Source organism: Epinephelus moara, chromosome 2 (assembly GCF_006386435.1).
Source record: "Epinephelus moara isolate mb chromosome 2, YSFRI_EMoa_1.0, whole genome shotgun sequence".
In the NCBI taxonomy this organism is placed as follows: Eukaryota; Metazoa; Chordata; class Actinopteri; order Perciformes; family Serranidae; genus Epinephelus; species Epinephelus moara.
In genome coordinates, this window is record NC_065507.1 from 28871450 (window position 1) to 28887094 (window position 15645).

The following is a 15645-nucleotide window of genomic DNA, read 5'->3' on the forward strand; positions in this document are numbered from 1 at the left end:
AATCAGAGGGAGGCAGACAACCTATAGCAGGAGGATGATGAATAACTAGTGTAGAGAAAAAATAAAAATGTAAAAAACTATCGGGTGCATGTAATTAAAGTTTCTCTCACATCTTCTCCTGTTGCCTCCTCTTTTCTCTGCACATTACAGCCTTTCTCTCTCTCTGTCAAATACATGTTTTCTTTCTATGTCTTTGTTGTTTGTGCATGCTGGTTGAACAGCCAGGGTTCACAGGCTCGGAGGCAGGGAGGAGGAGTTTAAACGTCCTCATGCAAATAACATTGTCTGTTCGGGCTAGATGTTTTTTAAGCATTTTCTCCCTTGTTTTGTGTTTTATGGCTGGGGGATGGGCCAGGGGATTGTTGGCCGCGAGCGTTCATATGGGTAGTGCCAGGCGTCTGTTGGAGCGGCAGCGAGAAGACTGAAGTATCTGAGGCTGTTTCATTTTAATTACGCTGCTTTTATTTGGCTAAGTTCGACTCCTGCTGCTGAATGATTAGAAAATTGTTTCCAGTTCTTCAAATTGGATTTAATTCCTCTCCCACTACCCTTGCAGTTTTCACATGCTTACATTGCTACACGCTGTTTGGCAGATTCTCTGCCTTTTGTGTGTTTTCTCACACAAGCTGGATGTAATTGTCTGAATCCGCTGTTCTCCTCTGCTGTGCCTGCTACAGCACATGAACACCTTCACAGTTTTTCTCCCTCCACCTCCCCACATAATTGCTCATTCCCCTTCCTCCTCATACAGTTGTGTCAGACCGCCCGCCACCGGTTATCCGACAGGGCCCTACCAATCAGACGGTGGCTGTGGACGGCACAGTGGTCCTCAACTGTGTGGCAACAGGAAACCCCACCCCCACCATCCTGTGGAGGAAGGATGGTGTCCTGGTGTCCACACATGACTCCAGGGTGAAACAGCTGGACACAGGCTCGCTGCAGATACGCTATGCAAAGGTAAGACACCTGCACACATGTACAAACATGCTCAGATCCCCTTTAAACATCAAATAACATCACAGGGACCAGTACTGTTCTGTGACATTTGGACTATAAACATATGAACATGCTTTGTATTTTTTATATTTATATAGAAATATAATTGTGTTTTTAATCGAGATTTTTTTATTAAGGCTGCCTTTAATGTCAGAATTCATTCAAATAAACTTCAAAGTTGTCCATATCACATCCATAATGTGTCGGGCAAACCCCCGCTGGTTGGTAAATAAAGCATGTGTTCCCTGCCAGCAACCAGCCCTCAGTGGGCTGTCAGTCAGTTGTCGCGGGTTTGAAATGGACTCTGTGAAGTCGAACAGTCTGTAGTTCCTGTCAGTCAGCGAGCACAGTGGGTTTTGTGTGTAATTTTGTGTGCGAGCGCGTACGTGTGTGTGATGGCAAGCTGCGTGATGCTGAACACACTCTCGGGGAGAGACAAGTAGGGGGTGCTGACGTCTCCTCCAGATGGAGGCGTCACGGGGTCAGAGTTCGCGTCAGTCTGCGGAGTTCTGATGAGCGCTGGCATATCTTGTGGTGACAAGATTGCAGTGTGATTGGGCCGCCAGTGCGAGGCAGGCAGGAGGGGATGCGTCTGACACCCCTCTCCCGCTGTAGCCCAGGAAACTCCGCAGGCACTTTACATTAATGAACTTGTCATTTCTGCCTGACATCATTTTAATGAAGATGTTTTTGATGCGTGAGGCAATTTATTTTATTAATGTGGTCGCTTGAGTGTTATTGTTACGGAGTTTTAATACATTTTTTGTAGCTGCCAGACAAAAGAACTACGCACCTTGAGGGTCGTTGGCAGGACATGTTCACAGTCAGTTACTCAAACAATTTATTTCACTCTGGTTTCCTCTCTTTCTTTTGTTTACACTCCAGCACAGTAGCCCTTAGCGTACTATGCATCACCAACAAACCACAACAGAATTATTTATCTCACCCACAGACTTTGACTGCAGTTGACAGACATCTTTTAAAAAATGCAGCAGTGTGAAAATCTGCCATGTACCTTTGCCAGCAGGGTTATGTTTTGTGTTTTGTTTATTAGCCTGTTAGCTAGCGGACCATCCCAGAAACTTGTGAACCAATTTCAATTAAATTTGGAGGACATTTAGGCCACGAGCCAAGCAACAAATGATTCGTTTTTGGTTTGGATCCAGAGTCCAGGTGGCGATCCAAGAATTTTGTGACAGAGAGAGGGTTTTGTTGTTTTTTTTCAGCTTTTCTCATGAACTACTCCATGTTGAGTGAAAACAATCTAGCAAATGTACCAAATGATTGTTTCTCTCTATGTGTATTTTGATGCAGATCCAAATCTGATGCAAATTTCATTTTCCACTATTAAAATAACCAAGCCAGCCTTAGAGAGAGACGTACTGTATAAGCTCTCTGAGTGCTTTTTGGTGTTGTGTGGTTCCTGAACTAAAATTTAACTTAACTGCAAATTACTACACTGTAGTTCACCCATGCATACTGAGCTCCACTCTACCCGACTTTCTTTTTATATCGTAAAGTTTATGAATAATCAAGGTTCTTCCATATATCTTCAGTACAGCCTGTCATCACATCTGTTGCACAGAGCAGTGGCTTCCATGTTTGGTACTCAGGGGGATGGTAGAGAGAGAAAAAGGTCTCCAATTAGTCTCTGATCCTGTGAAAATATTTTCCATTTGACTAGGAATGGTCTGCCACTTGGCCTTTCCAGCTGCTTTCCCCCAGTTTCCGCTATGAAAGAGATGATATTGAGATTATCAGGCAATGACAGCTGCCTGCGACAGACTCCACCAGAATGTCAATAAGCAGAGCAGTGGTGGCGGGAGGGGAAGATAGCAATGGGCAGAAAAAGGGAAAGACACCGCTACTAGTTCAGGAAACTGTGATTTCTGTTTAACTAAATATCCTCCTCTCTTGTGCTCCAGCTTGGTGACACTGGTACCTACACCTGCATCGCCTCCACGCCCAGCGGAGAGGCCTCGTGGAAAGCCTACTTAGAGGTCCACGGTATGCCAAACCCAATATTGAGGTTTAGTGTTCATCAGCAGGAGTTTTCTAATGAAACATGAACATTTTATGTGTTTTAATATTGTTGTTCTGCTCTGAAAGAACAAGCTAAATAAGAGAGGTAATGGAGATGTTTTGCATGCCTTTGTTTACTGGGAAACAGCAATAAACTACATTCTCCTCTGTTTCTTTTCTTCTCTCTGTTCTTTATTAAGAATTTGGAGTCCCAGTCCAGCCAAACAGACCTACTGACCCAAACTTGATCCCCAGTGCGCCTTCCAAACCTGAGGTCACTGACGTTACCCGCACCTCCGTTGCCCTTTCCTGGAGACCTAACCTTAATGCTGGAGCCACACCCACCTCCTATATAATAGAGGCCTTCAGGTGAAACTGATCGGCTTAAAGATAAATCAACAAAATAACTGCACGGCCTTAATCAAATCTTTTAAACCTGGGTTCTCTGTATTGTGTGTCCACAGTCATGCATCAGGGAGCAGCTGGCAGACCTTGGCAGAGCATGTGAAAACTGAGTCATTTGTACTGAAGGGCTTGAAGCCCAGTGCAGTCTACCTCTTCTTAGTACGGGCAGCCAATGCCTATGGGCTGAGTGATCCCAGCCCTATAACTGATGCTGTGAAAACACAAGGTGAGAACTGCCTTTTTACTGATGTGATTTTAATGTACAGTGCAGCAGTGTTGTGCTTTTTTTTGTAATTTAAGAGCAGATTATTCATTTAGCATGTTTGTGCTTTTGCATACCGCACAGATATCCCTCCAACCAGTCAGGGTGTGGACCACCGTCAGATCCAAAGGGAGTTGGGAGAAGTGGTCATCCACCTGCACAACCCCACCATTCTCTCCTCCTCATCAGTCAGGGTGCAGTGGACAGTGAGTATCCTTTTCCCCACAAATGCATTTTTGCATTTTTCTTTAGACAGCTGCAGCCAGCTACAGATTGCCATATGGATCATTGGCATAGCCGGTCACCAAAGCTCCGAGGTTAGTTTAGCGATACGCCCATGGTCAATTTGTCAGGCCACTCAGTCGAGCTAATGTGCTAACATCCTAGCACCCTACAGAGGAAGGAAGGCACTGCGGAGAGCAGCTTGGAACACAGTCCAAGTGTTCTTAGTGTCCATCTGGCACGAGCCTGAACTGGTCGACTGGCCAGAGACCAAAAATCTGCAGCTTCGCCCACAGCGGGCCACTCAACGGCCCAAAAGCCAGACTACAGAGCCCAGCCTTCTGTGGGCCACGTAGGACCGTGCAGCAGTGTGTGGCGTGCCAGCCTGTGCCCTCTCAGATTGAAAACACTTGACGGCTGTTAAAATAATACAAGTGAGAAGGAAGAGGCGGCCAGCTCATGCTCTTAAGTGGAAATGGCTTACAGATGTTAAAACGGATAGGTGGGAGAGGAAGAAGTAGAACTGGGAGTTTATGGTGGCTTTTCTTTACTGGTACAATCTGAATATGAAGTACTAATGTCCACCTGTGACTGATCTGGTCAGTGTATATTTTATTATTATTAAATTATGGGACAATATAGCAATGCTGTCCACCTTACAGTGTAGATATTAGTTACTGAAAAGTAAGAACAGTCCCTGTTTTGCCTTTTGACATAAGGCCACCCCTACATTCCCAGGTATTATGAAGTGCCATAGTGAGTGATGAATGGGACTGAGGAAATGTGAAAAGGATACTGACATGTCATGACTGATTTAAAACATTACTGCCCAGTTACCTTGTCTCCTTGGAATGTTCCTAAAAAAAACACAACATGAGGGAGACTGACATTATAGTCAAGCGCACCAGTTTCCTTGTTTTGTGGGGTTAAATCTATTCCCAATGTGGAGTTTCATGGTTTTACATTTTCCTTTGTGTAGTGGTAACTGGTTGCACGGTTTTCCGGCTAATGAAGACCACCTGAGCCGGCAGCATATTTTACAGGGGAGGGATAAAGAAATCACTAAAATCTTTACAAGCCAGTGCTGCTCGCCTTCCACGGGGAGTCGTAAGGATATTAGCATACGGGTTATTCTTTTCTCAAACCGTGCTGGATCACATGGCAACGTTAGTTATACCTAGATTAAACTAACAGACAAATGTCTTACCAATTACATTTACCCGCTTTATTTAGCAACATCAGATGCTATTAAACTCTGTATAAAGATCCACTTTTCCCCATCTTCCTTGACATCAGCAGCCAGTCAGTACACTGGAGAGCAGGACAGGATGAGACAGGCTGTTCTGGGAGCCTGGGCCCTATTTAACCAGCTCCAGACTTAGAGGAACCTCTGGCCAATGACCTCATACTGCGGTTTGCACAAATCGCTGCTGCTCCAAATGGCGCATAGACAGACAGTCAAAAACGAGAGATTTAGATGTGGATGGATAAACAGAGGGGTGATGGGATGAGTTAGCACCCCATTGCATCCAACGCCTGATGTATCTGTTGCACGAACCCATAGCTGTCAAGTGATGCTACAGTCTGTTACATGACTGTATAGTTTTCCACTGTGAACTGCGATGCAGCTGATGAAGTCAATCTGACGCTGCCTTTGTCTGTGTTCCCCGTGCCGTTTCACAAGGTGGAGCAGCAGTCGCAGTACATCCAGGGCTACAAGGTGATGTATAGGCCTTCACCGGAGGGGCTGCAGAGGAGCGAATGGGCTGTGTTCGAGGTGCGCACCCCTGGGGAGGACAGCGCCGTCGTGCCGCAGCTTCGGAAGGGAGTCACATACGAATTCAAAGTCCGCCCCTTCTTCAATGAATTCCAGGGAACAGACAGTGATGTCAAAATTGGCAAGACGCTGGAGGAAGGTGGGGGGAAGTGAACGTGTGTGCCTGTGTGCGAGTTCGCTTTAGTGCTTGCATGTGTGCACGCATGTTTTCATGTTTACACGATTTTATATGCACAGCTTGCATGTGTGCGAGCATACAACAGCTGTTCACAGCAGGCTGCGAGGGCAGGATTATGTTATGTTCAAATGTGGTGTATTCAAGCATGCTAGTGTGGATGCTGAGCCCTTTAAAGGCCCTATGGAAGCCCATATACAACACTCCAGTGCAAGTGTTATACTAATTTCTCTTAGGGTGTGGTTGTGGCAGTCTCATGAGGTTTGGTTGAAACCCAACTGCAAATTTTAATCTGTAGCGAGCAGTTAAGAGAAATGTGAGTGCAGAGTGTTTACTAGAGAGTGTCTGTGTGTGTTGCATGTGTGGGAGTGTTTTGATCTTTTTTTGCCGGATTCTCCTTTGTTCCCAATTTTGTTGATAATTGTTTTCGGAGCTCTAAACATAATGTTTGTTCTCCCGTAAGAAAAAAAAAAGCCTGTTTTTACAACACTCGCTCACACTGTGATTACGTCTTTTATGTTGCATTCATAATTATTTCAGTTTAATTACCCTTGGACCGCAGGTTGTCGTTCACACACGCCATACACCCCACCGTCATAACTCCCTGTCTGTTTTGAGTAAACAGTTATTTGCTTCCATTTACCCACAAAAGCACTTGTATTAAACAAACTCAGCTTTCAGATAAAAGCATTGTAATTTTGATTATTAGCCCTTTGTTCTCACCTCAGCTTCAGTCTAACATAGAGACCCTGACAGCTAAATGGGATGAGGGGAGACAGGAGGAAGCTGCATGCAATGAAGGTGTGTGTTTTATCTTTTGTCTACCCCCCACAGCCCCCAGTGCCCCTCCTCGTGAGGTTACAGTGGCGGAAAGCGGGGACAATGGGACCGCCATCCTGGTCTCCTGGCAACCCCCTCCAGAAGAGGAGCAGAATGGGGTGGTCCAGGAGTACAAGGTAACAAAAAAAAACACAGCCAGCAGCTACCTCAGGTCTGAGCAAGTGGGACTCTTATTGTAGAGACACACAAAGGAGACACAAACAGGGATGCAGACAGAGCAGATAACAGAGAGAGAGACAATGCACAGACATGGAAAGGTAATGAATTCCTGGTTGAGGCACACCTTTGTACCCTCCTCAGTGCTCCTCCTCTGTGATGACAGAGACACACAGACAAGAGAGGAGGGGAGTCAAAAGCAGGGAGCTGGTGGAAAGTGTTGTGAAACAGTGCCATCTGGTGGAGATGGTAGACCCACACATCTTGTGGCACCCCAAAGGCAATTTCTGTGGTAACTGTTGACAGGTTTCTTTTTAATTTTTTTAATCTTATAGTAGTCAGGCTTTGATGATTACAGATAATTTTGTGTTCAGTGGGCTTAACATTTTCGGCCCTCCATGACATTTTTTTTTTTTAAATCTATTTATTTGTATTGATACAAATTAAAACATTTAAAGATTCAAGGAAGTATATTACTGCTTGAAAATGGTCTTTACATAAGAAATGAGCTGTCTATGCAGTAGAAAGATGCATATGCCTTTGAAATTGGTGCTACATGAACAGAGAAAACAGAAAAGCAGCTGTGGCATTTGCTTTTGCTCAGTAGGGTAGAAAACATACAACTACCAGAATGCACTGCACTGCACCTGATCAAATAGGCGTAATAAGTTACAGTTATAGAACAGTTATAGAATCTTGGTTTCTATTTTATCAGCACTGCTCAGATTTACTGTTTGATCACAGTGTGTTCAGCCTCTGTTTGTACAGGAACAGTATGAGGCCAAATTCTCGTATTACAGCCAAACAGTGCACTAAAACATGTTTCTGAAGAGATTTAAGGCAAAAAATAAGCAATGTAGTAACAGCGTCTTGGATTATATTTGACCAGCGCAGCCTAGTTTTACAGTTTGATCAGAGTTTAGTCTGTATTGTGGGGGGTGGCATCTCCCCCTCTGCTTCTTTATGCTTGCATCTGTGGTGGCAGGTTTCTGAATATACAGAAGTATAGCAAAAATATGCTGGATGATGCATTTGAGCAGGGAGAGATAAGATGATGGGAAGTTTTCCACAGTTCATTTACACATTTAACCCACATTGTTACAAAGCTGGTTGAAAATCAGCAAAGTGTACCTTTAACCATTTTGAATGTACCAACTAGGAATGACAACGATTAATCGAAAAAATTGATTGAAAACGTGGATTTTAATCAATGAATTGATACACTTTAAAATGCTGTCTGAGTAAATGCATATGTTGCCGTGGGCTTTGACTGAGGACAAATGCATTTGGTATTGATTGGTATAAGCAGGTGTTTACAATTCGCAACCCCACTACCAACTACATAAAACTGAACTTCACTATAGGTATGATATGATTTAGTTTAGACATCCATGTAAATGCAGATGATATTGTATGTAGTAGAGTGGAGGACAATAAGCTATAATAATGGTGAGACCTCCATTATAATTCCAGTCATTCCTGTGCTCTGCTAATGCATCCTTCAACCTACAGCACCTCTCTCTGAGTCCCCTTTCCCTCCTCCTCACTTGATAATGTATGCTCCGTTTGTAATGACCTCACATTGGACAGCGCTGTCCACTCATACATTATGCAGTGGAAGTCCTGTATTTTAATTGGAAAGCCTTTTTGCGTCACAAGGAATATAGGTTAGTGGCAGAGGAGGAGATGAGGCAGAGCGAGTGAAAAAGTTAAGCCACTGTTAATTTTCCAGGTAAATGTTTTCTGGTGATAGGCTTTAGAGTAATTTCATGGTTTTTAAGTCCAGCTCGAGAGTGTTCCCTGCTCATTACCGAGCCCGGTCCCTAGCGGCGCTTCCACCACTCACCGCAATTTTTAAGATACACAGAAAATTTCAGGGGTTTGTAGTTCCATCACGGACAGGCAAACACATTCACACGTGCATAGTACAGACCCGAGGAAGTGTGTATGTTAACCTGGTTAACTGATGGGAGGAGGTGGGGGGTTAAGTAAGCAGAATGTCAGGGCTTCAGGATGTGGAGGTCTCCAGGCTTCACGCTGAGGTGAATGTATGCTTCTCTTTGTGGCCCTGGTGTGAGTCAGCCTGCGAGGCCGCTCTCCTTTCTGGGAGTGACAGCACTTAGCTTCTGCTGAAATTGGGTTATGGTGGTGATTACTGATCCCCATTTGTTTTTCATGGGTTTAAGGCTACACTGAGACATGTTATGGCTACGTCAGCTCATACTGACCCTGTGTTGAGCGCAGGCCGTAACACATAAAGCCATTTTGTGAAATGTTTTCCAGCCTCAGAGATGTAACACAATACCCGCGGTGTGCTGACATGTTGCGATAACAGCACCGGCCAATTATAAAGACACAGGTTGGTGGCGGCTACCAAACTGGATGTTGTCACAGAACCTTCATAATATTGCTTCAATCTCTGCTTTCTATTTGTCTCTGTTATGGCAGATTTGGTGCTTGGGGAATGAGAGCAGGTACCACATCAACCGTACAGTTGACGGCTCAACCTTATCCGTGCTGATTCCCAGCCTGGCCCCGGGGATCCGCTACAGCGTGGAGGTAGCAGCCAGCACTGGGGCGGGTCCTGGGGTCAAGAGCGATATCACCTTCTTTCAGCTTGGTGAGTTGAAACAACCTTTAGTTCTCTCTCACAGGAGGTCGTATAATGGTTTTGTTTTTCCTCTGGTGGATACATTTGCTTTGTTTGTCCTCTGGCAATCCATTCACACAGAATGAAGCTCAATCATCTGACAAATAATTATGGCATTAATCCAGTCATCTCAAATTAAGAGCCTTTTTGTGATGTGATTTTCTGCCAAGTAAACAGGCAGTTATGTGATTCCTTTCTTTGTAGTAACGGACATGTTCAAGCCTCTGCCTGTTTTTTCTGTTCGTTATCAACAGCGATGCTTAAAAACAGTAATTGAAGTGATTACCATTATACAAACATCATCAAACTTGCCACGGAAGTGCGTGATGAGTTTGAATGACAGGGAACTTTTACAGTTCCGAGCACTGGAAAGGCTTTTAGCTACAGTAGCTGGCAGTGTGATGAACGCGGGCACATTAAATTCCTGTGTGGCAGCTGTTGAGCTGGCTGCCCCACCCTGCTCCACTCTCCAGTCAAGGATGCAATGTTTTCTGCCTCTGCTTTGCTTCAAACAACAAAGGCAATAATGAATCCTGCACTCTGGGCTCAGACATGACGTGTTATTAATGCTGCTAAGAAACACAGTGCACGCTGCAGTGGGGCCGGTTGCTGTAATTTATTTCTTGTTTTGTTGTCCTTTTAGTCTAGACGGACAGATATTTTGAGATGTTTTGTCAGTTTATATTCCCCAAAGCTCTGAGCTGGCCTACTCAGGAGAAGGATGGAAAACACATGAATTGCAGGATGAGGCAGAGAGAGAGAACTCCATCTGGTTTTAAATGTGTGATTGAGTGGGCTGGGATGGGCATGAAGAAGCATCGGCTGTGACTGATACAATTTCTCTCCCTTGAAGAGTTCCTGTGGTGATTGTTGCCATGTTCCAACACTGGAGTGGAACAATGTGCCTCGGGGACCAGCGCTTCACCCAAATGCATTTGTCACACTCCGAGCTTGTATGCGTCATCCCAGCCTAGATACCTGTACAGTCCCTTGTGGGCTGCTTAGTCACATTGGCATGCTCCGTTCACTCGGCCAGACAGAGGCACAGATTGAGAAGACAGAGGAGCGAGGGGAGAGGCAGGCGAATGGAGACGTGGAGCGAGTGACTGAGACAAAGACAGACAGAGGGATATGGAGGGGTAAAGGCAGGGAGCTGGTTTCATTGGGGAAGTGTTTTTGCCTCTGGCTTGGAGAGTTGGTAGAGACGAGTGGCTACAACATGAAAGACTTGAGCAAAAGAGATGAAGACAAAGTAACACGAACATGAAGAAATTTCAGAATGGTGGGGGCTGGGGCAACCCGAAGAAGTCTTTCATGTATCACGCATGAGGGAGAAGCACAGAGAGAATAGACAGATGAGAAAAACAGACCGAGAGCGGGTTGTTGTGAGCAGCCGTACAGACGGTGCCTTTACAGTGCATTTCACAGTAGCAACAGCTTCAAGGCATTCACACCTCAGCTTTTCACAGATGTGCCCGAGTTTGCTAATTACTGTGGTGTCTGTATTTGAGGATGATCTCATTGGATTTATTTATGTGATTATGAAGCCACCACTGCTGGGTGTAAATGACGCCTCTCTGTGTTTTCCTATCGGGCTCCATCAGGCTTGTGTGGCACACAGGCTGTGTTTGAATGTCTTTGGTTGCTTTCGTCTGCTCACCTGCCATTGTTGACTGGGATTTGCGATGAAAGCCTTTTGAATAATAGAGAGAAACGACTCCCATTTCGACAACCCAGCCTCATACACACCCGCTGAGATAAAGAATCTTTTTTTGTGCGTCAGGAGATGGAGGAATGTTCATATTTTTGTGCCATGCTGACTCTATTTATTTCCACTATATATTCCCTATTTCAGGCTTTAGGTTTTATAACACATTTCCCTCCTGTTTTCACATCCCTAACTCCCTTCGTTTTGCATGTGCTATTCCAATTTTGTACCACCAACTGCGCCTTTTTTTTTAATGCTGTCTAATTCTGATCCGACATTCCTCGTCCTCAGATGCATCCGGGCGAATGACAGAGACCGTGATCCTGGAGAACCCTCTGTCCCAGCAGATTTCAGATGTGGTCAAGCAGCCGGCCTTTATAGCAGGCATCGGAGCAGCTTGTTGGATCATCCTCATGGTCTTCAGCATCTGGTTGTACAGACACCGCAAGAAGAGGAATGGCCTCTCCAGCAGCTATGCGGGCATACGAAAGGGTCAGTACATGAGTGCAGCAGAACACATTCAACACTAGCACCTAAATGTCTGATGTGCAGCGCTGGTTTGAAGTCAGAGGTTTTCACACTTGCAGAATTTGGTGAGAAAAATGAATGCAGTATTTATTAGTGTGGTACTGTGTTCATTTCTGTTTCAAACCAGTGCCCTCAATCTTCTTCATCCCAAATGCTGCCGAGCTACCTCACATCCTGCCTGTCACACACAGAGCGCTGTCTTTGTGGAGTGCTCTAGGTGAAGTCTAACTGAAAGTACTCTCCAGTAGGGTACTTTAAGATGTGATGTGAGCTCCCGCTGAGAGTGCTGCATGAAGACGTCTTTTATTTCTTTTTCATACTTCTGTCACGCTGATTCTGCAAGGGTGTGTGAAGAGTGTTTTCAGTAAAGTACATTTTGAGGTCCAACAACTCCCCTTTTAGCAACTCCCTCCTGACTGTGCTGGGAGAGAGAGAATGTCTTACCATAATACCTCTTTATCAAGGACATGCTGACATTTTCACATGCTTGAAATATTCCTGCTGTCCTTTTAGAGAGGGGCCTTTAGATACGGAGGAGCTGAATTGAGCAATCCTGTTAATAGCGTCTACTTAGCGTATGTTTTGAAAAATCCCTAACCATGTGTGTTTGGGCTGCATTTCAGCCCTCGCAGAGTAGCCACAGCGTAACGCAGTGTGTTTGTACCTGACTTGAGTCAAAGTGACAGGGCTCATGACATGCCCAACCTCTGCCCACAATAGTTAGAGTATAAAGAGAGCTATTAGCCTTTCTCTCTGCGTCTCATTTTTGTGTGGGCTGGTTTAATGTGTGGCCTTGGGCTGTGCAGCTGCTGCCTGTGAGCGCTACCTGCACCGTACCCACTCCTGGGCTCAGGTTTACTGCTGACTGCCAGGGTTAGAGGAGATCCACCCTTCAACCTTGAGACACACACACAGACAATAGACTGACTTAGCTGTTGCTAATCTGTGGCTGTCACACAGAAAACACAGAATATCCATGTGCTAAATCCACTGCAGTCATGCTAATGGTGGGCGTTGTGAGTCATGTGAAAGTGAGAGACACCTCAGCTAAGCTTTTCCTTAAGCTCTGTGGTTTTTTACAGCTTTTGCACATACCTGTGTGGGTGATTATGGTCAGAGCTGTTGATTTTCTTATTAGAGTGAATGCAACCTTGATTCCAAAGAAGCTGGGATGCTGTTTAAAATGCAAATAAAAACAGAATGCCATGATTTGCTAATCCTTTTTGACATGTATTCAGTTGAATAAAGCTCAAAGACAATAACTCATAGACTGTTTATTTGTAAATATACTTATTCTGAATTTGACGCCTGCACCACATTTTAAAAAGTTGGGACAGGTACATGTTTACTGCTGTGTTACATCACCCTTTCTTTTTACAACACTCAGTAAGCGTTTGGAAACTGAGGACGGTAATTGAAGTTTTGAAAGTGAAATTTCTTTCTCATGATTCACAAGCAGGCCTCCCAAAATCTTGAAGGTTTCAGACTGTCTGTGTGGAATAAATGGGCCAAAATCCCATCTGAACACTGTGAGACATTGCTTTTTTCATACAGGAAGCATCGTGAAATGGCTCTGCAAACAAAGGCCTCTTCAAGTATTAAATAAATTGCAGTCAGTATATTTTAATACTTTTTTCCCGGATTCATTCCACTTTATTGCACATATTCTTTATGGATCATTTTCTTCATTAGTGTAGTTTTATTGAGTTAATATACATGTTTGGTCTAATGTCATGTGAATAGCTGCATTGGAAACATGTTTAATAACCAAAAAACAGACATGTTGAATACCTATTTCCCACACTGTATGTTGAGCAAGATTTGCAAATCGTCAAACCTGTTTTCATGTACGTTTTACACAGCTTCCCAACTTTCTTGGAATGGAAACGTTATCTTGATTTGACTGCATTGAAGTCTCTTAACACCCTAATGCTAATATGATGTCGCATGTTGTTTGGTTTCAGAGTTAGTGTTGCTATGAGAAGAAATTATGTGCAATCTGAGATTCAATTTGGCCTCTTAAACAATACCAGTATTCTTCTCCAATAATGTACAAGCAGAGGTTATTCAGAGGGAACACGCTTATACAGAATAGCAGCTTTGAAGACTTGTGCAGTAATGATCTGCGGCCAGGCGGCACAGAAGACTGTGTAGGCTGAGGTTACCCTCTGACTCTCTGTGATTCTATATGTTGATGTTTATACACATAAACTCACAAAGCTCTTCAGGGGCACAGTAGGCAGACATACCCCCGCCTTCTCCTCCCTCTCCTCCTCGTGCACCCAGACCACAAGAGGCCACGGTCTTTGTTGGAACTGGTTACTAAGAATGTTTTGAAAAGAGTATAATTGCAACCACATGAAGCAACAATCTGCACTCAGGGTGAAATAGGCTGAATTGGGACTTGTGTATGTGTGCATGTGTGTGCTGCAGTCTGTGCCAGCGGTGTCTCTCACAGATTATATATGTAAATTTGTAAACTTTAAAGAATTTGAAATAGCTTTGTCTCATTTTTTTTGGCAGTGAATGCAGTCATGCAAACCTTACAGTGCTCATGTGTTGGCATTGTGTGATACAAATTTTATTTTGCTATACTGCACAGATTCTCAAAAATATCTTGTTAGAGATAGTCCAAACAAATCAGCCAAAAAAAGCTTAAGATTGCAGCAAAGAAATTATTACTAAACAAAGAGTCGTAGCTCAGTTACAGCTTCATCTAGCCAGGGATCGAACATCTGTGACATTCTTGTGTCATAAAAGAACCCAATTTATGGATTTCAATCACGTTTGCATTTCTCACACACTGTTTAGCCTACCAAGTGTTAGTCTGTCCCCTCTTCAAAGGCATTCATCAAACAGATAAAAGCCATCCAACTGCTTCTATCTTTAGACTTGTTTGAGCATCGAGAGGAGAGATTCAAGCGTAATAGGATGATTGTGGCATTTAGAGGACATTTGTTGGCACAGGTGCTGTATGAATGAATTGTTTGAGGAAATGGAAATGTGACAACAGCAGTACCTTTCGTCTTAGATGTCTCTCTCAGATGTCTCATACTGTATGCTGAAGGCAGACAGCAACATTTCTATAGAGCAGATACTCGAAGCAGCGCGCTGGGCGATTACCAGCATGGTGCAATGTTGCATCAACTGTGATGCATACTGTTGCATTCCTCACTTCTTTTGCAGAGTACATTTTCAGAACATACCTACAGACCACAGCAGCCAACACTGAATCTAAATCTGCCTACAGCATGTTAATGTGTTGCACAAGGGCCCCTTCCATGCCAAAGTGTGAGTAATTGAGCTGTGTGGGTGATGATGTGAGTGTTAGAGATAGCAACAGATATCTCCCCAGTGTGTGACCCCTGCCCAGCAGGCCTCTGACAGTCTGGGCCAGGATTTGAACCAGCAGCTGGCTCAACACTCACTTTCCCCCAGTTGGGGTGCAGGGATGTCTGCAGGGATCAAAGACAAGAGGGCAGGGAGTAGCGTGTGAATACAGGCTAAAATACTTTTTGGGGATTTGTGTACAGTAACAGAAACTATTTGGTGATGAAGCCCAGAACAGAGGAACTGATGCAGACAGTGTTGATGCAAATAATTCAATAATTTCTTTTTCTTTCTGTCCCAACAGTGCCGTCCTTTACATTCACACCAACAGGTAAGCACCTTTTTTTAACATTACGTGATGTCTGTTTTTTCATTCGGCACTAGACTTTTCACAGCACTTCTTTTAATGGCTGGAACAGCAACAGCCCTAATAGATAAACGCCATTAACTTTGGAGGAGTCAGTGAGGGACACTTGGTGAGAGCGGATAAAACGAGCCCAACAATGGCACAGCTTAAAGATCTACCCTAGAATTAAATGCTCCACCAAATGTTTGAGTTGTGTCAGAGCGTAAT

The 15645-nt window shown here is 44.2% G+C and overlaps 1 protein-coding gene across 2 annotated transcripts in view; it reads left to right on the top strand.

Annotated features, from left to right (window-relative positions):
- The window catches only part of robo1 (roundabout, axon guidance receptor, homolog 1 (Drosophila)), a 267974-nt gene that overhangs the window by 235198 nt on the left and 17131 nt on the right, over positions 1 to 15645 (top strand). For both annotated transcript variants that reach the window (XM_050062181.1, XM_050062191.1), the window contains 10 exons: positions 752 to 957; positions 2922 to 3003; positions 3219 to 3387; positions 3483 to 3649; positions 3770 to 3891; positions 5592 to 5823; positions 6694 to 6815; positions 9304 to 9475; positions 11505 to 11705; positions 15376 to 15402. In XM_050062181.1, coding sequence (XP_049918138.1) covers positions 752 to 957; positions 2922 to 3003; positions 3219 to 3387; positions 3483 to 3649; positions 3770 to 3891; positions 5592 to 5823; positions 6694 to 6815; positions 9304 to 9475; positions 11505 to 11705; positions 15376 to 15402 — 1500 coding nt within the window. The remainder of the gene's footprint in view (positions 1 to 751; positions 958 to 2921; positions 3004 to 3218; positions 3388 to 3482; positions 3650 to 3769; positions 3892 to 5591; positions 5824 to 6693; positions 6816 to 9303; positions 9476 to 11504; positions 11706 to 15375; positions 15403 to 15645) is intronic.